The 26,815-nt window shown below is 40.9% G+C and overlaps 1 protein-coding gene across 3 annotated transcripts in view; it reads right to left on the bottom strand.

Annotated features, from left to right (window-relative positions):
• The window catches only part of RPRD2 (regulation of nuclear pre-mRNA domain containing 2), a 106,361-nt gene that overhangs the window by 41,738 nt on the left and 37,808 nt on the right, over positions 1 to 26,815 (bottom strand). For 2 of the 3 annotated variants that reach the window (XM_006168465.3, XM_014584159.2), the window contains exons 2-5: positions 20,350 to 20,479; positions 4,512 to 4,612; positions 2,264 to 2,316; positions 1,272 to 1,398 (exon numbers count right to left, since the gene is read on the bottom strand). In XM_006168465.3, coding sequence (XP_006168527.1) covers positions 1,272 to 1,398; positions 2,264 to 2,316; positions 4,512 to 4,612; positions 20,350 to 20,479 — 411 coding nt within the window. Of the gene's footprint in view, positions 1 to 1,271; positions 1,399 to 2,263; positions 2,317 to 3,582; positions 3,661 to 4,511; positions 4,613 to 20,349; positions 20,480 to 26,815 lie in introns of all 3 variants that reach the window. The other variant, XM_006168464.3, reaches the window with a different exon arrangement.

The raw sequence follows: 26,815 nt of genomic DNA on the forward strand, positions 1-26,815 counted from the left end.
GCGGTTCGCGTCCCGGACCCGGTGGCTTAAAACCCACGCCGGGCGCGTGTGCGTGCGTGCCCAAGATCCCGAGAGGAGAATGGAGAAGGGATTGCGGCATGGCCATCCCCCCTGGGGGGTGATTTCTCGCTTTCTGTCTCTATGTCTCTCTCTGTCTGGCGAGCGCACGCGCCCTACAGTGAAAATCTCTCAAAAAAAAAAAAAAGAAAATTAGATAACGTATTTTTTTTTCCCTAGGGACTACTAGACTATGGTTTTGGAGATGGGTATACATTTTGGCTTTGTCTCCTCTCAGCTATGTAACTTGGGCAAGCTACTCATCTCCTCATGAAGCCTCAGATTTCTCATGTGTAAAAAAAAGACTTTTTGCATGCTTTTGGATTGTTCTGAGGGTCAAACTATATATTAAATGTACAGTATGGCTCAGAACAAAATAGGTATCGAAGTGAATAGCCAGTAGTCATTTTCTCATTATTTCACAAATATTTATTGGGCTGGACCGGCCCTGTAGCACAGTAAATTAAGCATGGGGAGTCGGATCCCACATGGCTAGCCGTGGTTTAAATCCTGGTCCAGTGGCTTGAAAAATACATTGGGTGCATGTGTATCCATGTCCCAGATCCAGGATGGGAGAAAAAGAACTGTGGTGAGACCACACCCCACTAGGTGGTATATTCCCCCTCTGGTAAGTGTACAGGCTCTCTGGCAATTAAAATAAATGATCAAATGCCTATTACATGCTAAACACTGGTCTAAGGGTAGAGTAATGAACAAATAGGGATAATTTCTCCCTTCTCATATGAGGCTTATATTCTAACAAATTATTAGTATGATTATTTATAATGAGATATAATGAGAAGAAAAGAACAGCTAACTAGTTGTTTTTGCTTGTTTGTTTTTCTTTAAGAGGTTTCTGCTTTAGGGCATGTGTGCTCACCAGAGAGAAACAGAAACAATGTAAGGAAAAGTGAAAAATCACCCTTCAGGGAGCATGGCCACATTGCAATCCTTTCTCCTCCAATTTCCTCCTGGAATCTTGGACATGCACACACATGCAGTTGGTATGATTCTCAAGCCACTGGGTCCTGGACCTGAACCATGGTTGACCATGTGGGAGTGCAGCAATGTAACTACTATGCCATCTGCTGGCCCCAGCTAGCGACATTTTATGTCAGATTACTAACTAAATAGCATAATTAACCATACATGGGAAAATGACAGATCTGAGAAGAAAATCTGAATTACTCAACTGAAAAGAACCCAAGTATTACCTTTCAGACATTTGAGAGTTTCTGTGCTGCACACATCCACCCTCATAGTTGACAACTGCTTTTCCTTCAGTTCGATCTGATCTTCTGAGCGCTTGTACAGCAACAGCTCTTCAATGAGGGCCTGCGACTGAACACAGACCAGAGTCATGCTTCACTTACAGATCGTTCCATTATTCTTATTCTACCTCTCCCCATTAAAAAAAGGTGAAGATGACTAAAGCTTAACAACCCTGAGCGGGGGAAAAAAAACCTTCAATTTTCCTTACAATCAGGGATATCAGCGATCAGTTCCCATGTCAAAACCTTGCTTTCAGTTAAATAAAATCTTTTCCCTGAATGATTCAAAGCTAATTTATGGATACTGACAAAGGCCCATGTCCATTCTCTTTAAAAAAAAAAGAGTTTTTCTTTTAAAGGATTCTGTCATAGTGCATGTGTACTTGGAGAGAGACCCAGACAGAGACAGGGAGCGTGAGAAATCTCTCCCAGGGTAGACAGCTACACCACACTCCCTTGTTCTCTAGTCTCCACTCTGATTTTGGGCACACAGGCACACGTGCCTGGCATGATTCTCAAGTCACTGGGTCCAGGACTCAAATTGCAGTGAGCCATGTGGGAATCTAACACTTCAACCACTACACCACCTGCTAGCCCCACCTCTTTAAATTTTAATTAGAAATAGACCTGCTGGTACTCAAAGCAAATTCTTATTTAGCAGAGCTTCACAGAAAGATGAATCCCTATACTGGCATAAATTCATTATAGAACTCAGCTGGTAATAGACAATTCTGGAAGGTTATTTCTCCCATTAGCGGAACAGAGAAACTTTCGAGCTACTTAATTCCAATCTAGATGCCTTTAAAATTGCTCAAACATGATTAAAACATAACTGATGTATAACTGAATACAAATAAATGTTACTGGATTATACCGAAAACTAAAAAACAAAAAAGGGGAGAATAATGATTTGCTATATTAATTCTATAACTTACTCGAAATTCAGCAACTATCTTAGACTTGAGAGCAGCTTTTGGATTTGTGGATGCTGTTGGAATTAAACAAAAGGTCATTAACACAAACACAAAGAGTTGACTAATACTCAGGAAAAATTTTTAGTTCTAAAGTTAAGGGTGTATTCTGAACATACGGAAAGCAAGCACTTTTAAATCATATATAATTCCAAGAAAAAATAATGGACTATGAAATTTAAATACTCCCAAGCATGGTCAATATAAAAATATGCTATTTAGATAAGCCTAACCTACTTACCTCCAATTGGCTATTGAAGTCATAAAGTCCTAGAAATACTGATTTGGAGATACTGAGCTACATGAAGTACCTTTGCCTAGTCTGACTGAGGATAAGAGCATCTCAATACATCAAATTAAGAGTGTTCAGAAACAGGACATCCCATTGGTCCTGAGCACTGGCTGAAGAAAATCACTTACAAACATCAACTCTATTCCATGGATTTAGCTTTGGATTTCTTTCTCTGCTGACTCAATTCATAGCAACAACAGGCAGGGAAAGTTCTAAGTACATTACGACTGTGGATCAACTTTGGCTGAAATGACGACTCTTGTTCCTAAGCATGCAACTTATGACCAAAGGATGTTGGAGGACTCCCTAATCGTGATGATTATCATATGCTCGCTGGAGTAAAACCATCCCACGTGTCTTGTTTCACCTCCCAAGTCTTACTGTCTTTCACCTTGTCTTTTCCCTCCACACCTTAAGTCTCTCAATATTCCTCAGCTTGCCCACAGCAGCCTATCACATGCAGTATTCCACTCCCTTGATCTCATGCTGGGTAAATATGATAAATATAACAGGAGCTCCAGTTAGAGCACGCGCTTCTGGCCAGGATTTGACGCCCATATCTAATCTGGTAGAGTGTATCCCCAAATCTGAAGGATTTCATGGCTCCCACAGAAATGCTTCTTAATGCCTAGTCTCCTCTTCAGCTCTGTTGCTTAATGTCAGCTGCCTCTAACTTCATATATCTTTGAACCTGAGAGTTAGCCTGGGCACTATCAGTATTTTTCTTCTTCTTTCAATCCCCCAACTACTCTTGAATCTTCACACAATTAAACCCTTTGTCTGCATTTCCTTTGTTTAAAAGTTTTTTTTTTTTTTTTTTAAGAAGTAATTCCATGATGGCTTGTTTAGAATAAGTCACTGGGAGATTCCCAGGCCTGAAATACACAGGCTTGCCCATGGTTTATGCCAGGTACGATGTCAAATGGTCTACATTTTCTTCTGCTCCGAAAAGAGGAGGTAATTTTATATTAGTTGAGATTTTGTTCCTTACTTTGTGATTTCTTCCACTGCTTATTCGGTTGTTTGTTCAGATTTTCTTTCAGCTGCTTCTGAGTTTTGAAAGTGGTACCTGGAAAACATTTCAGTTTTTGCAATCTGGCATTATGGGAAGCTGTTCTGTCTGTCCACTTCAGAGCCAAAGTTGTAGCATGAAAACAGGCAATCCGAGACTGTGTGTTGTTTCTTTCTTTCTCTTACAATTAAAAAAAAAAAAAAGACACCTCCCCCCCAAATCTAAGCTGCCGCCAAATAAACACAATTTCTATGATCACGATTTTTAAAATACCAGTTAACAAATTAAAACAAAGAATTTAACAGCTTCTTAGAAGATGCTATTTTTAAAGAAATTTCTAGTCAAATGATCATAGTAACAGATTTTCACCAACTCCTACCCAATGACTTAATGATATACATTTAAAACATATGAAGGAAATTATTATATTTAAAAAACAAAACCCAAACAGGTATACAATTTACTGCAAATTTAAATTAAAAGCACTCGAAGGCTGCCAATCTATGCTTACTACCAAATAGCTTAGTGAGAACTAAAGTCCTATCCAAAAATTCTCCAATAGTAAAAGAACAAGGCAGTATTTATTAAATACAAATTTAATAAATAATAAATAAATTTAAGTGTATCAGACAGACTAATACACTTGATTAAAGCAAATGTCGGAAAATAAACAGGTAATAATCTTCACTGAATATGTTTTGCTTAGTCAATAAAAGCAAAATCCAACCTATGGTCCCCCAAATCAATTCTACTTAAATTATAATTCAAACATCTATATTTTAACAAATATTTACATTTAAACAAGAAAGGTCAGATCTGAAAATTTATTATTCAACAACAGAACCAGATCCATAAAACATATAAAGACTGACTCAAATTTTTCTTTTAGGAGCAAACAGGACACTTACTCAAAGCTTCTCTCAATGCCAAAATCATTTCTTCTGGGTATACATTTCTATCTTCCCAGATTTTAAAGATTCGTTCTATAGACTTAGAGACAGATGGATCCCTGAAGAGAAAGAAAAAGGAGGACTATAAAAACATTGACATATTCCAAACTAGAAATCTAAAAATAACGCTATCGACATTTTTTTTAAATTTCTTCTAATATTTATTTTAAAACATTTTCTTTTCTTTTTTTTTAGAAAGATTTTTGCTATAGGGCCCAAGCAGTTGCCAGAGAGACACAGAGGCAGAAAGGGAGAAATCACCCCTCGGGGGGGATGGTCGTGCCATAATCCTTTCTCTTCCTTTCTCCTCTCTGGATTTTGGGCACGCACGCACATACACCCAGTATGATTTTTAAGCCACCAGGTCTGGGACTTGAACTGTGGTTGACTACATGGGAGTCCAGTAATGTAACCACAGCATAATGCCATCTGCTAGTCCCAAAACATTTTTTTCCCTACAATGTCCAGGACTAAAGACATCCTAAAAACTTATTCAACATTTATCAGTGACATACATAAGGCTACGGATGACATGTTCGACTTTTTTTTTTTTTTAAAGATTTTTGCTATAGGGCACGTGCAGTCACCAGAGCAAGACACAGAGGGAAAGTGACAAATCACCCCCAGAAAAGATGGCTATGCTGCAATTCCTTCCTCTCCATTGTCCTCTAGGGCTTTGGATTTGGGACATGTGCACACACACATACGTATTCCAGTGTTTCTTTTCAATCCACCAGGTCTGGGACTCAAACCTCAGAGTTAGCCATGTGGGATCCAGTTTCCTGAACTACCACACCATCAATTAGTCCCACATTCAACTTTCTGATAGATGGAAAGTTGACACTGCGAGTCAATGTGCCGACACAACAGGCATTCCAAAAGTTAAGATGATGCTAACAAGATAAAACCTTATAAGGAGGAATTTGATCTAAAAACAAAATTGCAGTACTACAGAATGAGAAGACATGGCTTAGCAACATTATGTTTCTGTCTGTTTTATTTTCTGCATGGGGCAGGGGGGAATAAAATCACTAATGCCTTCAATGGATGTAAAGATTTATTTATATAATAAAACTATATTTAATCTTTGTTCATTAGTTCCAATTAAAATGTAGTATAATCTCATGTTATAATGTAATTACAGATGGCGTAGTGGTTATGTTGCTGGACTACCACATGGCCAATCACAGTTTGAGTCCCAGATCCGGTGGCTTGAAAAATCACACCAGGCACATGTGTAATTGGGCACCAGATGTGTGCTTGAGGTTCCAGGAGGAGAATAGAGAAGGGACTGCAGGGAGGCCATCCCCACTAGGGGACAGCAACCCAGAGTACATAAGCCCTAAGGCCAAAACCTCTTAAAAAAAAAAAGTAATCACGAACACACGTTACCACAGCCAGTAGAAGTGAGTCACAGAATTGTTAAAAGGTATTAATGAGAGACAATATTGAATATGTTTATAACTACTTCTAAATTATTATAAATTAAAAACATATTCTTCATAGGCAATTTTTAGGAAATTTAAACTATATCAATGAACCTACCCAGGAACACCTAAGCCTAAACTTAAAAAAAACACTGCATTCATCATGCACGTCATAAATATTACTAACGACCTATCAAGTGCTGGGCCAGGTCTGGGACTCAAACCATGAGGCTGATCATAGGGAATCTGCCTGCCACAGATCCAACTTTCTTTACAGTTTTTTTCCTAATATGAACTTCATATAATTGAAATAATGCTATGTAATATAAACATTCCTTTGTATTTTTTTTTTGAGAGGTTTTTGCCATAGAGCAGGTGTGCTATCCAGAAAGACAAAGAGACAGAAAGCGAGAAATCACCCCCAGTGGGGATGGCCACGCCGCAATCCCTTCTCCTCCATTCTCCTCCCAGGATCCTGGGCGCGTGCGCGCGTGCACACACACACACACACACGCCCGGCATGAATTTTAGCCACCAGGTCCAGGACTCCAACCGTGGTTGACTACATGGGAGTCCAGTGACATAGCCATTACGCCAATTGCTGGTCTCACCTTTGTATTTTTAACTATTTAGGTTTTTACTCATCATTACTATTCTTTTTCAAAATTTGCTACAGGGCATGCATGCTCACCAGAGAAAGAGCAGGAAACAGAGAAAGCAAGCTGCCAGGCCTGGGACCTGAACCGTGGTCAGCCAGTGAATATTTTGAGATGTATCTATATTATTGCTTGTAGCTAAAATGTATTATTTTTTTTCCTTATAGTATTCCAATAGGCCACAATTTAACCATTTTACTGCACAAAAATATGAGTTGTTTTTTTAGTTTTTATTATCATGAACAATCATGCCATATATATAGAAAGGTTTTCAAGGAGTAGAAGTCTAGAGATGGAATCATTAATTCACAGGGTATGAATAAACTTTTTAAAAAAAATAATTATTTAACTTTATTTATCATTATATTTTCCAGTTTGATCAGAGGAGGAGAGAGGGAAAGTGAGAAAGCAAGTTGCCAGGTCCGGGACTTGAACCACGGTCAGTCATGTGGGAGTCCAGCATCCCTAACCACCACACCACTGCCAGCCCCAAATATAACAGGATTAAAAAAAAAAAAAAAAGTTTAGGACCAGCAGATGGTGTAATGGTTACATTGCTGGACTCCTACATAGTCAACCACAGTGGCACCAACAGAAATACTATCTTAATATACCTTAGAGTTCTCTTTTATTCCTTCTAGCAGGTGGCTGCCTTATACTTACTTAACAAGTCTTTTTTTTTTTTTTTGTAAATGCATTGTCTTTTTTTTTTTTATTTTTATCATCATTATCTTGTTTATTAACAAGTCTTTATAAAAAATTTTCCCTGTTTAAATGACTGGTGTGTGGTTTTGTTTCTTGGGATTGAAAACGGACTTTCACAGCGTGTAATGAATGACATAGCTCAGTGGTTCAAGGGCTCTATGACATGAAATATCACAACTACCTGAATGAAGAAGCAGGTAAGAGACTCTAATTGTTATTAAGTTTCACGTTAAGAGATTTGCAAGAATGTAAAGCAATACCACTGTTCTCACTGAATTTTAAATGTTTTTCGTTAGAGTGTTATTTACATTTATTGTTTTATTTATTTTAAAAAGAACTATTTATGGGACCAGCAGATGGCGTAATGGTTACGTAGCTGGACTCCCAGGTCGATTGCAGTTTGAGTCCTGGTCCAGGTGGCTTAAACTCACACTGGGCATGTGTGCATACATGTCCAAGATCCCGAGAGGAGAATGGAGGAGAAGGGACTGTGGCATGGCCATCCCCACTGGGGGGTGATTTCTCACTTTCTGTTTCTGTCTCTGTCTCTCCAGTAAGCACATGCCCTATACCAAAAAATTTCTCAAGAACAAAACAAAAGCAAGAAATCACCCCCAGTGGGGATGGCCATGCCACAGTCCCTTCTCCTCCATTCTCCTCTTGGGATTTTGGGCACATACACATGCCCGGCATGTCTCAAGCCACCTGTCTGGGACTTGAACCGCAGTTGACCACATGGGACTCCAGCAACATAACCATGATACGATCTACTGGTTCCAATTTCTGGTATCTTTTACAAGAAATGGATATTTAACTCTGAACTTTTACAGATTATAACATGACTTTTAATTTTTAGGCATAGTATATTTTTCCTTTTTTTATTCTTATTCCTTTTTTATTTTAAGTTCTTTTTTTGGGGGAGGGGCATGTATGCAAGCCAGAAAGATAGACAGAAAGTGAGAAATCACCCCCCAACGGGGATGGCCACACTGCAATGCCTTCTCCATTCTCCTCCTGGGATCTTGGGCATGCATGCACACGCGCCTGGCTTAAATTTAAGCCACTGGGTCTGGGACTCGAACCGTGGACAACTACATGGGAGTCCAGTGACGTAGCCATTAAAGCATCTGCTGGTCCCTACTTTTTTTTTTTTTTAAGAGAGATTTTTGTTATTGGGCACATGTGCTTGACAGAGAGACACAGAGACAGAAAGCAAGATATCACTCCTGAGGGGGGATGGCCACACCTCAATCCCTTCTCCTCCATTTTCCTCTCGGGATTTTAGGCGGGCATGTATGCGTTCATGCTTGGTATAAGTTTAAACTGCCAGATCTGGGACTCGAACTGCAGTTGACTATGTGAGAGTCCAGTGGTGTAACCATTACACTATCTGCTAGTCCCCTCATTCCTTTTTTTTGGAGGTTTTTTTTGTTTGTTTGTTTTTGTTTTTGCTATAGGGCGTGTGCGCTAGCCAGAAAGACAGAGAGACAGAAAGTGAGAAATCACCCCCCAGGGAGGATGGCCATGCCACAATCCCTTCTCCTCCATTCTCCTCTCGGGATCTTGGGCGCACACACACACAAACGCGCCCAGCGTGAGTTTAAGGCACCAGATCCAGGACTCGAACCACGGTCGGCTACATGGGAGTTCAGCGACATAGCCATTATGCTAACTGCTGGTGCCCAAAACAGGTTTTTTTGCATCTCTGCTCATGAATAAGATTGGTAGTCATTAATTTTCCTTTCTCAATCTTTTCTCTTGGGTTTGGTGTCAAAGTTATGGCAGTCTCATTATGATGAGCTGAAAATTCTTTTTCTCTTCTGTGAGTGAATATATATAAAATTACAACTTTTTTCCCCTTCAATATTTAGTAAACTTGGCCCAGCCACTATGGTACTCAGGTAGAACAATGTTCTGCAGTGCTGGAAGCCACAGGTAAGATTGGGATTTGGTTTCCAGGTTGACTTGTACACGCTGGGCACATGCATGCCCTTGATCTGGGCTGGCTGAAAGTGGGTGGCAGGAATAACTGTGGTGTGAGACCCAGTTGAGGGTGCTTCTCCTCCTCTCATCTCATCTCAGATAAATAAATTAATAAATTAATTTAAAGACATATATATTGTTGAATTTTCTGGTGAAGAATGTAGGTCAGGGATTCTTTTTTTTTTCATTTTGCTCACCAGGGAGAGAGACAGAGAGAAAGCAAGAGAGGGAGAGAAGGAAAGTGAGAAAGCACCCCTTCTGTCCACCCCCACCTATTCCTAGAGATGGCCATGCCACAATCCTTTTCCTCTATTCTCCCCTTGGTAAATAGGGCACGTGTGCATGTACACACACACACACACACACACACACACACACACACACACAGTGTGTTTTCCAAGCTGCCAGATCAGGGACTTTAAGCACACAGTAGGTCATGCAGGATCCAGCAGCTTTAACTACCACACAACAAGCTGGCCCTGTCAAGGATACTCTTATGGGAAGATTTTTATTCTATATTGAATATAAGTGCAAATTTTTTAGCTACTTGTATTTTTTAAGAAATTTGACCATTCTGTTTACATTTTCAAATTCATTGGTAAAAGCTTTATTTCACAATATCCTTTTCTTAGCCCATAACACTGTAATATCTGTAGTAATGTCCACCTTTTATAGTTCCCATTACTTTTATGCCTTCTCTATCTTTTTTTTTTTTTTTTTTTCTATAGGGCACGTTCGCTCATCAGACAGAGACAGAAAGCGAGAAATCACCCCCCAGGGGAGATGGCCACGCTGCAATCTCTTCTCCTCCATTCTCCTCTCGGGATCTTGGGTATGGTACGCACGCACATGTGCCCGGTGTGAGTTTAAGCTACTGAGTCTGGGATGAGAACTGCGGTCGACTACATGGGAGTCCAGCGACATAGCCATTACGCTAACTGCTGGTCCTGTGCATTTGCTTTTTTATTTTATTAGTTTCTACTTTTATTTTACTATACGCTTCCTTTTCTTGGTTGATTTTGCTCTTCTTTTTCAAACTTCTTGAGATGGATACCTAGCTCATTAATTTTGGAGCATTTTTATATTCATCTGTAAGCACTTTTTTTTTTTAAGAGAGAGAGAGATTTTTTGCTATAGGATGTTATGTGCTTGCCAGAATGACAGATACAAACAGTCAGATAGACATAAAGCGAGAAATCATTCCCCTCAGGGGGAATGATCATGCCACAATCCCTTCTCATCCAGTCTCCTCTTGGGATGTTTAGGCATGCATGCATGCACATGCACACAGCATGAGTTTGAAGCATCGGTTCCAGGACTTGAATTGTGGTCAATTATGTGGGAGTCCAGCAACATAACCATTACTCCATCTGCTGGTCCCACATCTGTAAGTGCTCTCTATATATTGGCCTGTTTCATACTTAGAATATCCCTAAGAAATAAGTTGCATTATTATTCTCATTTTGCAGATGAAATAAAACAAAGCATAGGAAAGTTAAATAATTACTTTGACAAGGGGTAAAACCAGGATTCAAACCAAGGCAACCTGATTCCAATGACTGTATTTTTAATCTAGAAGCACTGCTGCTCCCAACTAAAAGGAGATAATCCAAGAAGAAAATCTCACAGGAATTAATATTAAGACATAGGGCTGACCCTGTAGCACAGCAGCTAAGTGCTGTGCAGAGGAAGCCAGATCCCACATGGCTGACCAAGGTCCCAGCCCCAGCCCCAGTGGCTTACACACGATGTGTGCACATGTATGCCCTGGATCCTGAGGAGAAACTGGGGCAAAAAGGGTTGTCGCAAGACCAGGCTCTGTTGGGAGGCGTTTTCCCTCTCTACCTCATCCTTCTTGCTCTCTCTTTCATGCATGTACATATACCTTCTGGCTTAATAAAAGAGAAAGAGATTTAAAAAGAAAAGAGAGGGTATGGGGACCAGCAGGTGGCGTGGTGGTTAAGGCGCTGGACAGTCCCACATGGCCGAACACAGTTCAAGTCCTGGACCTGATGGCTTGCTTTCTCACTTTCCCTCTCTCTCTCGTCATATTAAAATAATTGAATAAATTAAATTTAAAAAAAGAGAGGGTATGAGTGTCTGGCTAGAATAATGGCTTATTAACAGGACACAGGACAGTTGGTGGCAATACTGGGAAGGTTGCCATTTTACTATAGAGGACTCTTATTTATTTATTTATTATCTCACTTGGCTTCAATTGTAATCCCAGATCAGGCAATAATTCATTCCATAAAACAGTAAGTATTCCAATGAAATTAGCAGAGGAGTTTGGTTTTATTGACAGAGAGGGCTGAAGAAAGCAAACAAAAAAGAGAAAAAAAGCAGAGTATTTCAAAGTGATTTTTCTTGTAAGGTGGGGACAAACAGACTGAACGGGAAAATAAGTGAGTGCCTAACTTGGATACGGTACTGCAGGTACAAAGCAGTCAATGAAGGCTATTGAATGACATGATGTCATCCTTTAATATGTTTTCTCTTACAATTTTTTTTTTTGAGAGAGATTTTTGCTATTGGGTGCATGTGTTCACCAGAGAGAGACAGAGAGACAGAAAACAAGAAATTACCTCCCAAGGGGATGGTCACACCACAATCCCTTCTCCTCCTAAGATTTTGGGCATGCACACACACACATCCCTAGTGTTCAGTTTCAAGCCACCAGGTCTAGCACTTGTACTGTGGTCAACCATGTGGGAGTCCAGCACCTTAACCACCATGCCACATTCTGGCCTGTCTTAAAATTTAAGATTTATTTTACTTATTATTATTTTCCAGTTTAATCAGGGGTGGGGGGGTCAGTGAGAAAACAAGCCACATGGCCAACTGCGGGACCTGAACAGCATTTGGCCATGTGGGAATCCAGCGCCCTTAACCACCATACCACCTGCTACTCTTCCCCCATCTTATAATTTGTAATATTCAATTTCTTACCCCCCTCCTATTTTTTAGGTTTTGCCATATGGCAATGCATGTTCACTGGGAGGAGAGAGAGAGGGGGAAGTGAGAAATAACCCCCCCAGGGGGATTGTCATGCTGTAATTCCCTCTCTTCCATCCTCCCTACGGGACTCTGGGCATGAACACACACGCCATTGTGTGACTTTCAAGCTGACAGGTCTAGGAGTTGAACTGCAGTTGGCCACCTGGGAATCCAGCACCTTAAATACCATGCCATCTGCTGGTCCCTCAATTTCCTATCTTAATGTAGCTTTCTATAATTATTTTATCAACAGTATATTCATCTGTAAAATGAGGATAATGACCTTTACCTCTAACAATATTTGGTTTGAGAAAGAAGATAACAAAGATGAGATAGAGTTTGTTAAGTCACCAAACAACATAAAAATACAATAAAAAAACAGAGTAGCCCTTTGGTAACATTAATATGTTAATAATAATAGGCATAATCCTCCTTATCATTATCTTTATCTTCACAGCAGCAGCTAATATTCACTGTTTATCACATGCCAGTAAACTCTTTATACATATGTATTTTTTTAAGTTTTTGCTATAGGGCACATGTACTTGCCAGAGAGTGAGACAGAAAGTAAGAAATCACCCCCCTCTCGGGGTAATTGCCATGCTGTTATCTCCCTTAGTCTCCTCTCAGGATTTTTTTTTTAAAGAGAGATTTTTTGCTATAGGGCGCGTGCCCTCATCAGAAAGACAGAAAGCAAGAAATCACCCCCTGGGGGGATGGCCATACCACAATCCCTTCTCCTCCATTCTACTCTTGGGATTTTAGGCACGCACACACATGTGCCTGCCGTGATTTTCAGGCTGCCGGACTCAGGTGGAATTCAATGTCTTAACCTCCATGCCACCTACTGGCTCTATATGTATTATGAAACCATTGGGAAGTCAGACAAGTCATGATACATTTTTGCATAGAAAAACAGAAAAATACATCATGACTTTTCTGATGACCCAATACAATGATTTTAGGGCCTATGGACTTAAATCATTACAGCTCTAGACATCTCTGTGTATGCAGCCTGAAGTGAATGAAAAGGATAATAGAAACTGGAAAACTGGTTAGGAGACTATAATAATAAACACATCGAATAGTGTGATAATAATGAAAAATTAAAAGGCAGAGAGAAAAGGAGGAAAAAAATTAACAGAATCAGAAAAATCTGAGTTCTAGTCCCAGTTCGTTTGCTGAATTGTCAGTTTACTTTGGACAACTTCTTTTTTCTTTTTTTTTTTGGAGGAGTTTTTGCTATAGGGCACGTGCACTTGCCAGAAAGACCAAGAGACAGAAAGCGAGAAATCATCCCCCAGGGGGGATAGCCATGCCGCAATCCCTTCTCTTCCATTCTCCTCTTAGGATCTTGGACACACACGCACACGTGCCTGGTATGAGTTTAAGCCGCCAGGTCCGGGACTCGAACTGCAGTCAACTACATGGGAGTTCAGCAACATAGCCATTACACCAACTGCTGGTCCCTGGATAACTTAATTACGCTGGACATCAGTTTTCTTATCTTGTAGAAAGAAAAAAAATCCAATTGGTTTATCTGCAAAGTTAGTTTCTGTGAATTTCAAATAAGACTTATATAGCAATTTTCAAATTTATAACATATTTTGGGACCAGCAATTAGCGTAATGGCTATGTCACTGAACTCCCATGTAGCCGACCGCGGTTCAAGTCTCGGACCCAGCAGCTTAAAACTCATGCCAGGTATGTGTGCATGTGTGCTCAAGATCCCAAGAGGAGAATGGAGGAGAAGGGATTGCAGCATGGCCATCCCCCAGGGGGGTGATTTCTCGCTTTCTATCTCTCTGTCTCTGTCTTTCTGGCGAGCGCACACACCCTATAGCAAAAACCCCTCAAAAAATATTTATAATATATTTTCATATAAACTGTAGCAGCAGGACTTTATACAAATATAATGCATGCTATTATTTTAGATATATGAACTGAGTAACATCTGAAGCAGTCATCCCCAAAAAGTAGTTAAAGACAGGATCAAAAACCTAGATACAGATATAGCAGTAAGTATTGGGTTGTTGGGAAAGTTATGATGCATTTTTGCGTAGAAATAAATGGTATGACTTTCCCGACAATGCACCATTACAGAGATAACAGCTAAGTTCATAGCATCCAAAGGAAAGGGTAGAGAAAAAAAGAAAGGAGGTAGCCAGACAAGTTATTGGGAAAATGAGAGAAAAACTGTAAAAATCCAAACTTCCAAATGGTTTCAGGAGTTTTTCACTAACTAACGATGAGCCCAGAGGTCATGAAGAACTTGTGTAGGTTGATTCACGGGTATCAATCTCATTGTTTCCTCCAAATCTGTTGTACCTTTTCTCAATAAAGGTCACGGGGGAACCAGCAGTTAGCGTAATGGCTATGTCGCTGGACTCCCATGTAGTTGACCATGGTTCGTATCCTAGACCTGGTGGCTTAAAACTCACATCAGGTGCGTGTGCGTGTGTGCCTAAGACCCCGAGAGGCGGATGGAGAAGGGACTGCGGCATGACCATCCCCCTGGGGAGTTATTTCTCACTTTATGTCTCTCTAGGGAGCACACATGCCCTATAGCAAAAAATCTCTCTCTCTCTCTCTTTCTATCAATCAATAAATCAATAGTCATGGATATGATTCTATTTACACCCTTGGGAGTCAATAAAATTGCAGTAAGTTCTTATATATAACAACTAGCATAAATTTACTTTTTCGTTCAATTAAAAATGAACACCTTAGGGACCAGCAGTTAGTGAAATGGCTATGTCGCTAGACTCCCATGTAGTCGACCGTGGTTCGCGTCCTAGACCTGGTGGCTTAAAACTCACATCAGGTGTGTGTGCATGTGTGCCCAAGATCCCGAGAGAACGGAGGAGAAGGGATTTTGGCGTCACCATCCCCCCTGGGGGTGATTTCTTGCTTTCTGTCTCTATGTCTCTCTCTGTCTGTCTGGCGAGTGCACGCGACCTATAGCAAAAACCTCTCCCAAAAAAAAAAACATCTCAGGGCCCAGTGGGTGGCGTGGTGGTTAAGGTGCTGGACTCCCATATGGTTGGAGTCTTGTTTGTCTTGGGCCTGGCAGCTTATGGGTGTGTGTTCATGAATGCCCAAAATTCCAGGAGAAAAGTGAAAGAAAAGAGACTTAGGGGTGGCAACCCCCCAGGGGGTGATTTCTCACTTTCCCTCTCACTTTCTGTCTCATGAGTACATGTGCCCTATGACAAAAACCTAGGAAAGAAAAGAAAAAAAATTTTGAGGGGCCAGCAGGTGGTATGGAGGTTAAGGTGCTGGAGTCCCACATGGCCAATCATGGGGCCTGAAAATCACACCCAACAACTTGAAAATCATGCCAGACACGTGTGCATTGCAGGCCCCAAATCCCAAGAAAAGGACTGAGAAAGGGATTGGGGTGTGGCCACCCCCTGGCTGGTGATTTCTCACTTTCCTTCTCTCTTTCTCTCTTTCCATAGAGTGTACACACCTTATTGGGGGGGGGAAGCTAAAGCGCTAATGACTGCCATTTATTAAACCCTAGGATAAGAAAGAAGGTTTCAGAAAGTTCTACTTGCATCAAAGATGCACTTACTCTTAACACAATGCTGGCAGAATACAATCAAACATTCAATTCTTAAAGAGATTCTTCTACCATTTAAGAATAATTTACTAAAGTCCAGTACCCAGTTTTCCAGGTGGTAACCACTCTGACATTCATAATGGTACTTGGTAATATAAACTGTACTTTCAAATATATAATGTTCAGTGATGCACATTCAAATGAACTTGCATTTTTGTCCCTTAGCTAAGATCCTGGGACACAAATGGCAGTTAAGTATCACGAGGCTGTAGGTCAGACGATGACGTAGTGTTTAAGGTGCTGGACTCTCACAAAGCCAACAGCAGTTCGAGTCCAGGACCTAAAGGCTTGAAACTCACATTGAGCAAGCGTGCACAAATCCCAAGAACGGAGGAGAAGGGACTGCAATGTGGTCATGCTCCTACCCTGAGGGGAGGAGGAGAGGGTGCTTTCTTGCTTTCTCTCTCTCTTTCTCTCCAGGGAGCAAACGCTCCCTAAAGCAAAAATCTCTCTTAAGGGACCAACAGTTGGCGTAACCTACTCGACCATTGCTCGAGTCCCGGATCCGGTAGCTTACATTCACTCCGGGTGCATGCCCAAGATCCTGAGGGGAGAGTGGAGGAGAAGGGATTGCAGCATGGTCATCAATCCTGGGGGGTGATTTCTCGCTTTCTGTCTTTCTCCGTCTCTCTGGAGAGCGCACGTGCCCTATAGCGAAAACCTCTCAAAAAAAAAAAAAAAAAAAAAAAAACCTCTTAAAAAAATCTGGTTGCTGACCTTCATTTACACCCTCCCTCTGACATATGTTTTCATTACAATAACTAGTGTATCTAAAATGAAATTTCCAGATTCCAGCCTATGGAATTCCAAATTAGTGAGGAAAAGATAAAGTGAAATGATAAAATAATAAGATAAATATTTTGAGAAAAAAGATGAACATCCCAACCTATCTGAAAACCCTAGTTTCTGGGATCAGCAGATGGTGTAGCAGTTACACTGCCAGACTGCCACATGGTCAACCACGGTTTGAGTCCTGGACCCAGTGGCTTTAAATTCATGCCAGGCACGTGTGTGTGTGTGCCCAAAATCGCGAGGAAAATAAAGAAGGGATTATGGCGTGGCCATCCCCCCCGGGGGGAGGGGGATAACTTGCTTTCTGTCTCTCTGGCAAACATACGTGCTCTATAGCAAAAATCTGTCTTAAAAAAATAATAATGAATAAAATAATTCTTATGCAATAACAACAATAAAAAAATCTGATTTAACTTCACACACTTAAAATTTGGAAGGACCAGCCAGAGCCTAATGATTAAGATAGATGGATCCAGCGTGACTGACCAAGGTTTGAATCCCAGCCTCAGTGGTTTGAAAACATGCCAGATGTATGTAGTGTATGTCCCAAATCCCGAAAAAATGGAGAAATGTAGGAAAAAGAACTGCAGAGTGACCACACCCCACTGGTAGGGGGGTGCCTTCTCCCTTTCTCTTCTATCTCTGAGGAATGCACATGCTCTCTAGAAATTAAAAAAAATACACATACGGGACCAGCAGTTGGTGTAAAGGCTATGTCACTGAACTCCCATGTAGTCGACTGCAGTTCAAGTCCCGGACCCGGTGGCTTAAAACTCATGCCGGGCGCATGTGCATGCTTGCCCAAGATCTCGAGAGAACGGAGGAGAAGGGATTGCAGCGTGGCCACCCCCTAGGAGGTGATTTTTCACTTTCTGTCTCTCTGTCTGTCTGGCAAGTGCACACGCCCTATACAAAAATCTCTTAAAAAAATAGTATAAAAAAAAAAGAAATGGGCTTTGGAGGATGGACTGCCTAGGGTGGGCATTCTGGCTATCCACTCCCAGACAGCAGTAAGAGCATAGGCAAGCTACCAACCTTTCTAAGCCACAGTTTCCTCTTCCTTAAAATGAGGATAACAATAGTACTCACAACATAAATCTGCTCTCAGCATTAGATGACAAAGCATTTTGTATAATATTGATCAATTATGAGTTTTCAACAAATGGTAGATATTACTGTTATTATTTTATGTATTATATTGCTTAATACATTCAAGTAAGACCATATTTTAATATTTTGTGATAGCAAAGTATACACTGCAAGTTAATAATCCAAAGAAAGGAACAAGGACCATTCAGTTTTGACTAGGTCAATACTAGCAAATAGGTCAATGCTAATAAATATATAATGTAAGGAAGCATTTAGCTATAAATTGTTCCACAGGATTGTTTATCTGGGGTCAGTCAGGCGGTGTGGTGGCTAAGGCTCTGGATCCCACATGACTGACTACACAGTTCAAGTCCTAGACCTAGCCACTTGAAAAACATGCTGGGCATATGAGTATGCATGCCCAAAACCCCAAGAGGAAAATGGAGGAGAAGGGATTGCAGTGTGGCCATCCTCCCAGGGGGGTGATTTCTCACTTTCTCTATCTCTGTCTCTCTCCAGCAAACACATGCCCTATAGCAAAACTAAAAACAAACAAGAAAAAAGTTTATTCTGTAATTGTGTGTCTCTCTACAAAACAAATAGCACAAACAAAACACTTTAATCAAAGCAAAAATAAAGTTTGTATTAAATATAATAGAATTCCCCCAAATTTAAGGATTTTTAATAGATATTCAGGAGACCAGCAAATGATGCAGTGGTCATGTCACTGGACTCCCACAGAGTTGACCACGGTTCAAGTCCTGGACCCAGTGGCTTAAAACTCACTCCAGGCACATGTGTATGTATGCCCAAAATTCCAAGAGGAGAATGGAGAAGGGACTGACGCATGGCTATCCTCTTAGGGGGTGATTTCTCACTATTTCTGTCTATCCCGAGAGTGCACATGCCCTATAGTAAAAAACAAAACAAAACAAAAAAGACTCTCTAAAATAAATAAATAAATAGGGGGCTGGCAGGTGCTGTGGTAGTTAAGAGTGCTAGACTCCCACATGGCCAACTGTGGTTCAAGTCCTGGGCCCAGCGGCTTGTTTTCTCACTTTCTTTCTCTCTCATCAAATTAAAATAAACAAATGAATAAATAAAAGTTTAATACAATAATTCCAAATAAATAAATAAATCGATATTCAGAAAGGGGCCAGCAGGTGACATGGTGGCTAAGATGATGGACTCCCATATGGCTGACTGGTGTGAATTCCAGATTGGATGACATGAAAACCACACCACACCAGACCAGCAGTTGGTGTAATGGCTGTGTCGCTGGACTCCCACGTAGTTGACCGTGGTTCAAGTCCCGGACCCGGTCGGTGGCTTAAACTCACGCCAACTGCATGAAGTTGTGCCCAAGATCCTGAGAGGAGAATGGACTGCATGAACGTGTGCCCAAGATCCTGAGAGGAGAATGGAGGAGAAAGGATTGCAGCGTGGCCATCCCCTCCTGGGGGTGATTTCTCACTTTCTGTTTCTCTGTCTCTGTCTTTCTGGCAAGTGCACGCTCCCTATAGCAAAAACCTCTCCAGAAAAAAAAGAAAAGAAACCAAATTATTGATATGGTACTGAGCACACACTGAATCTTCAGGAAAGGAAAGGTAGTATGGATCATTCTCCAAACATATTTGAACATGGACCCTTTCCTTTTCTGACCACTTCATACAAATACACTGTAGGACATGCTGGATACAAATTCTGCTAAGAGTAAAGTAAATCGGGACCAGCAGTTAGCATAATGGCTATGTCGCTGAACTCCCATGTAGTCGACCGTGGTTCACGTCCTGGACGCGGTGGCTTAAACTAAGCTGGGCGTGTGTGCGTGCGTGCCCAAGATCCTGAGAGGAGAGAGGAGGAGAAGGATTGCGGCGTGGTCATCCCCTCTGGGCGGTGATTTCTCGCTTTCTGTCTCTGTCTCTCTCTGTCTTTCTGGCAAGCATATGCGCCCTGTAGCAAGAACCCTCCAAAAAAAAAAAAAAAAAGAGAGAGTAAAGTAAATCAATAGGGGGTTAGGAGCAGAATTCCATTTCTCTTTAACTATACAGATGTAAGGAGGCGGGCAAGATTTCAGAAAATGAAATTAAAAAGAAAAGTATTTTTAAAAAGAGCACAAAAACAACAGTAGTCAGAGAGAAGTACTTCCAAAGAATGTGACCAAGATATACATGGTCAAGTTAGGAGAGAAGAGACCAGTTTTGCAAATGGAAGCAAGGGTTTTTTAAGAATACCATACGCAGGACTTTAAAGTTAGTGGAAAATGGTTTTGTTTTGAAAAAATAAAACTACACATATGAATTTTGAAAAGTTTATGCACCAAAACAAACTTGTACTTTCAATTCCATTTTCCACGAACTTTCTGAAGTCTGCAGGAAAGGTACAATAAACCATTTGGGTAAAATATCCTTGAATGTTCAAGCATTTGTGACTATTACAACTCTCACTAGTGGGCTAAAGGGGGAATTAAAATTTTAAATTTCTAAGCTTAGATTCCCAAAGAGCAGTAAGAATGTACTTACTTCACAAGAGCAGCTGCTTCAGGAAGTACATCAGCAAACGATTCACGGAATATGATTGCGTTTTTCCTTTTACAATTCTGTATGACATCATTGGCAAGGTAAAAGAGATTCAGACGGTGGGGATATGCAGCTAGAGATGACAAAAGACAAGAAACAAAACCAAATGAGTCAATTTATACTCACGTCAACTTATTCCCAACACAGTGTCATCAAACTGTAACTGCTTTTTTGCATGGGTGTAGGAGGATGCAATCTACTTTGCCAAGAGATTTATATAAATGATCTCGTTTATGAGGCCAATACCCCATTGAAACAGTAACTGCCAAAGTTACCAATAAATTCCAATTTATTAAACACAATGGAAATCTTTTTCATTCCCTCAATGGGGAATTTTAAAAATATTATGTCTTTGTGGCTTTTTATATACAGAATAATCGGTTCCAGTATTTCTCCTTTGCTTCTGTCACAGCCGCTCTCCTGGTCTCCCTACCTCTCTCAACTCCTCCACAGTCACGTACAGGTAAGCAGTCTGCCCCTGAGCACCTTCCTTGAAATGTTGATGCTCCCTAGAGTTCTCTCCTAAACACTCTTCCCTACTGACTCATAGTATAACGTTCTAAGATTTCAGCCTTAAAAAAATTTTTATTTAATTTTATTTATTCACTCGTTCATTTTAATTTGACCAGAGAGAGGTGGGGTGAGGGGAGTGAGGAAAGCAAGTCACCAGTCTGGGGCTTGAACCATAGTTGGCCATGTGGGAGTGTCCAGCACCTTAACCACTATGCCACTTGCTGGTCCCAGATTTCAGCCTTTTAAGTCAGATAGTTCATTCCTTTCCTGGCACTGTCATTTATCAGCTTTGGGGTCTTATACAGTCCTTAATTCGTTTATAAGTCACTTTTCTTCTTTTTTGAATGACCTTACAGGGTTGTAGTCACAAGAACTAGATGAAGCAATGTACATGAAGCTATTTAGGACTGGGCTTGCTAGCACGGACATGAAACTGCCGGCATGATCATCCACTTCCGTGACTTTAAGTGCTACCATCTATGGATCAATGACTCCCATATCCATAGACATGAAACCTGCACTTCCTTTACCAGTCGACGCATGTCTAAGTCTCAGCAGCAATTTAAACTTGATTTTTCAGTATTTCATTAATCATCATCATTTTCTTCCATCTGTTACTGCTCTTGTATTTGACCAAAATTTTAGCAATTTCTTCCTCCTCTTTCTCCCTATCCCCCATATCCATTTAATAAATCTCGAAGTCTAGCCAACTTTGCCTTCAATAATTTCTCAAAAGTACTTTCTCTTCTCTTCCTACCCCTGCCCTTTGCTGGGCTTCATGACCTCTGACCTGGACTATCTACAGCAGCCTCCAACTGGGCTTCTTGTCTCCGGACTTGCTCCCCTCAGATTTACTCTACTTTGCCGCCTCTAATGTGCAGTCTCAACTCTCTCCTTTCAAAGTCAAAGTTGCATCCTTAATGAATTATATAGTTCTCAGAAACTATGCTCATCTAGATCCCCCCACTCTCCTCTCTCTCTTGCACACTCTCAAAATTTTTTCTATAATAATCCATCCTGAATAATCTTGAGTGGTTCTCTACTCACCCATAGGAAAAAAGTTCAATTCGTTTTTTTTTTTTGAGAGAGATTTTTGTTATAGGGCGTATGCGTTTGCCAAAGACAGAGAAATCACCACCACACCCCAGGGGAGATGGCCGCTCAGCAATCCCTTCTCCGTTCTCCTCTCAGTATTTTTTGGGCATGCACACATACGCATCTGGCATGAATTCCAAGTCGCCAGATCTGGGACTTGAACCATGGTCGGTCACAAGGGAGTCCAGCACCTTAAGTGCTACATCACCTGCTGGCCCCAAAGTCCATTATTTTAAACTTAATTCATGTCAGATTCTGACCAACTTCCCCACTTTTAACTTCTACTTCTTTTGTTTTTGGGGGGGGGGAGAGGCTTTTGCTCTAGGAAACATGCACTCGCCAGAAAGAGAGACAGAGAGACAGAGAGACAGAAAAGAAAGCGAGAAATCCACCCCCCCCAGTGGTGATGATCATGCCACAATCCCTTCTCCTCCATTCTCCTCTTGGGATCTTGGGCACGCACCCACATGTGCCCAGTTTGAGTTTAAGCCACTGGGTCCAGGACTCAAACCACAGTTGACTACATGGGAGTCCAGCGACATAGCTATTACTCTAACAGCTGGTACCTAACTTCTACTTCTTAAAACCAACCCAAATAATTTTTTTTTCCAAATAATTTTTTAAAAACTTCTCTTCAATGTAGTCAGAGTACTACAGAAATCACAAAAGAGGGGCTGGCAGGCGGCATGGTGGTTAAGGTGCTAGACTCCCACATGGCTGACCACAGTTTGAGTCCCAGACTTGGTAGCTTGCTTTCTCATTTTCCTTCTCTCTTTCTCTCTCACTCTGTCCCTCTCTGGTCGAATTAAAATAAAGTTAAATAAAATAATTCTTAAAAAAGAAATTATAAAAGAATGAGAAAAGTGAGCTAAGAGAGTTTGGCAAGATGTTAGGAAACCGAGATGGTACATCTTGAATTCTTCACGAAGTCCTTGGTAACCTGTTTCTTGTTAAAGTTCTGAGCCTCAGCTTTAGTCACTCTTCCTTAAAGCTCCAGCAGGGTGAACTATTCTTCAGTCTTATCTCCAAGCCCCTTCCCCCTTCCCTAGTCTTGCTACCCATTTCAATAAGCTAATTCCCTTTCTTTCTTTAGATCTCTGCTTTTACGCAATATCTTCTTTCATGAAGTGTCCTCTGACTCCACAAGACTACACCTTTAATACTTAAGCCTACTGCAACATTTATTACACTGCAGTGTGCTTGTCTGCATTCCCCCCTTACCTTAAGTTCTCTGAAGGCTGGGATTCTGTCTTATTTAATGCCATGTCCTCAAAATCATTAATTTAGTGTCTGGTACACAATTATTATTAGTTAAATGCTTAATGAAAAGGTGAAGTTTTCATATGACAGAAAGGGGAGGAGCATTCCAGAGAGAGCAGGCCATAAGCAAATGTGCTAAGTAGACCTGGGCAATGAGTGTCTTGTTTTGGAGATGGGCTAGAATTCCGAATTTACTTAACAAACATTTATTATATAGCTTTCATGTGACAGGCACTATTCTAAAGATGACACCCACAGTAAGTGATGCCCTCACATCAACTGTACATGTCTGGTACTGTTATCATTCCCATGTAACAGATGGAAAGTGAACTGCCCAAAGCCACAGCTAATAAGTTGTGGAACTGGGATTCTAATCCAGATGACTTGGCTGCAGGGTCCACGCTCTTAGCCATTGTCTGTTTCTATCTCTATCTGACCACAAGAGTTTGCACAGAAGAATAATAACACATATGCAAAGATGACAAATTCAGGTGAGACTTGAGTACCGAGCTAAATGTTTTACAGTTTTCATTTTATGGCCAAGAAGAAGTCATGAAATGCTTCTTCCTTCTACAGAAGGAAGTTTAACAACAAATAATTTTAGTGTAGCAATAATAAAAAGAACTGGTGACACCCAAAGCACTAAACAGATGAATCCAGAAGGTAAAATACTCTACAGGACAACCGGCTCAGCCTCACCTACATTATCAGTGGCATAAAATGTGTTTGACAGATTAAGAGACTCAAGGGACACAGCTATCTGATGTAATTAATTAGCGTTCCCTCAGTGGACACAGTTTTGGACTAACCAATCAGCTGTGACACTCTGGATCAACTGAGGAAGTCTAAATGTCGTCTGGGATTTGTTAAAATGAAAATTTAATGAAATAAAAATGTGGACATTAACTGAAAAAAATGCAAATGCAGTAACAGAATACTCTCGTTTTAGGGAAAAAATGAATGTTTATTTGTATACAAGAGCAGAGAGGATATGAAATGAAGTTTTTATAATACTGATCTCTAACAGGTGTATTTGTATTATTTTCTTTTGCTTACGTGTATTCTAATTTTCTACAAAATATATGTGTTACTCCCAAAATAAAAGACTATTAATAAAATAATAATAATTTTCCTCTGAAAATTTGACTTTGCATTTCCATCTTGGACCTCTATGAACCGCATGCTCAAATATCCAACTGTCCACCTAACATCTCCCCTCACATGTCTGAAAGCTCAGTTGACAGGTCAGCAGGTGGCATGGTAGTTAATGTGCTGAATCCCACATGGCTGACTCCGCAGTTCAAATCATAGATCCAGAGGCTTGAACACACGCTAGGTGCATGTGCACGTATGCCCAAATCCCGAGAAAAGAATAAAGAATAAAGAAGAGGGGACTGTAGCATGGCCATCCTCCCTGGGAGGTGATTTCCCTCTCATTCTCTGTCTCTCTCTCCAGCAAATGCACTCATCCTATGGCAAGAATCTAGTAAGAAAGCAAGCAAACAAGATCAGTCAGTATGTCCAAAACTAAACTGATCTCTTCATCCAAACTACTTCTTTCTAAAGATTCCTCATCTCAGTAAATGACATTGCTATTTTGTCTGGTGACTCTGACAAAAATCCCGAGTCATTTTTGACTCCTCCCTACCGTTCACACTCCATATTCATAACTATCAGATCTTATTCATGCCCTCTGAAACATACACTGACTAGGGAGTTGCAAACACAGAAAAGGAGAAGGACAGAATAAACCCTAAGGTACTGAATTGTATTTGGAAGTCTTGGTATAAATTTACATTTATATTTGAAAAACATACAGGTGAATAAAGATATGTGTGTGTGCCCACGTGTGTGGTATACATGCAAGTATTTCCTAGCTCTTTCACTGTAAAGGCCCGAAGGAATGACATTACAGTAGCGACAAGCACACCTGCTGCTGAGACCTTGGTTTCTAAGAGGAACCAGGAATTCTTGGAGAAGGGACTGATTCCAGGCCAAGAAAATACAAGAATGTAAATCACCTTGTACCAGAAAGTAAAAATGTATTGAATGATGATGTCAAAAGAACACAGGTACTGGGAACCAGCAGTTTAGCGTAATGGCTATGTCGTTGGACTCCCATGTAGTCGACCGCGGTTCACGTCCTGGACCCGGTGGCTTAAAACTCACGCCGGGCGCGTGTGCATGTGTGCCCAAGATCCCGAGAGGAGCATGGGGGAGAAGGGATTGCGGCGTAACCATCCCCTCTGGAGGGTGATTTCTCGCTTTCTGTCTCTAAGTCTGTCTCTGTCTGGTGAGCGCATAAAAAAAAACAAAAAAAAAAAAAAAAAAAAAAAAAGGAACACAGGTACCAGCAGTTTGAAGGGTTCACTGGCCAGATAATTTTTTTTCTTTTTTTAGAGAGATTTTTTTTTTTTTTTTTGCTATAGGGCCCATGTGTGTGCTTACCAGAAAGACAGAGACAGAAAATGAGAAATTATGCCCCCCCGCCCCCCGGGTGGATGGCCACGCCACAATCCCCTCTCCTCCACTCTCCTCTTGGGATCTTGGGCACGCACGCACATGCGCCCAGCGTGAGTTTAAGCCACCGGGTCTGAGACTCGAACTGCAATGGACTACATGGGAGTCCAGCAACATAGCCATTACACCAACTGCTGGTCCCAAATCTATGACAAAGTTAGTTATCAAAATAAATAACAGTAAAAAATTAAAACGTACTGAATAAAACAGTAACACTGAATAAGCACTGAGTAAATAAGTGGGACAAAGGGAAAGCCCTGCCTTCTGATTAAATGCCAACTATTAAATGTAAATGGGATGATAAAATTTTAAAAATCAGCATTTGATAAACATCACAGTAAAAACTGACTCAACTGGGGACCAGTAGATGCCATAGTGGTTACACTGTTGGGACTCCCACAAGGCCGATTACAGTTCAAGTCCCAGGCTCAGTGGCTTCAAAATTAGTCAGGTGCATGTGCGTGCATGCCCATACTCCCAGGAGGAGAATGGATTGTGGTGTGGCCCTCTCCCTCCCCCTGGAAGGGGTGATTTCTCACTTTCCTCCTATCACTGTCTCTGCATCTCTCTCTGGCAAGCACATGTACCCTATAGCAAAAATTTCTTTAAAAAAAAAAAAAAAAAAACGAAAACAAAACTAGGACCCTATAGGTGGCATGATGGTTAGGGCAACTAGAATCTCTCTCTCTCTCTCCAGTCAACTTAAACAATGAAATAAATAAAATAACGACAGTGACTAAAATTAAATAATTCTTAAAAAAATAAAATAAATCTGACTCAGGACCAGCACTTGGCGTCACACTTTGTTGCTGGACTCCCATGTAGTCAGCCACAGTTCGAGTCCTGGGCCCGGTTGCTTAAACTCACTCTTGGCATGTGTGTGCATGCAAAAGATCCCGAGAGGAGAATGGAAGAGAAGAGATTGTGGCATGGCCATCCCCACTGGGGGGTGATTTCTCGCTTTCTGTCTCTCTGTCTCTTTCTGGTGAGCGCATGCACCCTATAGAAAAAACTCTCAAAA

The sequence above is a fragment of the Tupaia chinensis genome, unplaced genomic scaffold (genome assembly GCF_000334495.1).
Source record: "Tupaia chinensis unplaced genomic scaffold, TupChi_1.0 Scaffold145814_1, whole genome shotgun sequence".
NCBI lineage: Eukaryota > Metazoa > Chordata > Mammalia > Scandentia > Tupaiidae > Tupaia > Tupaia belangeri.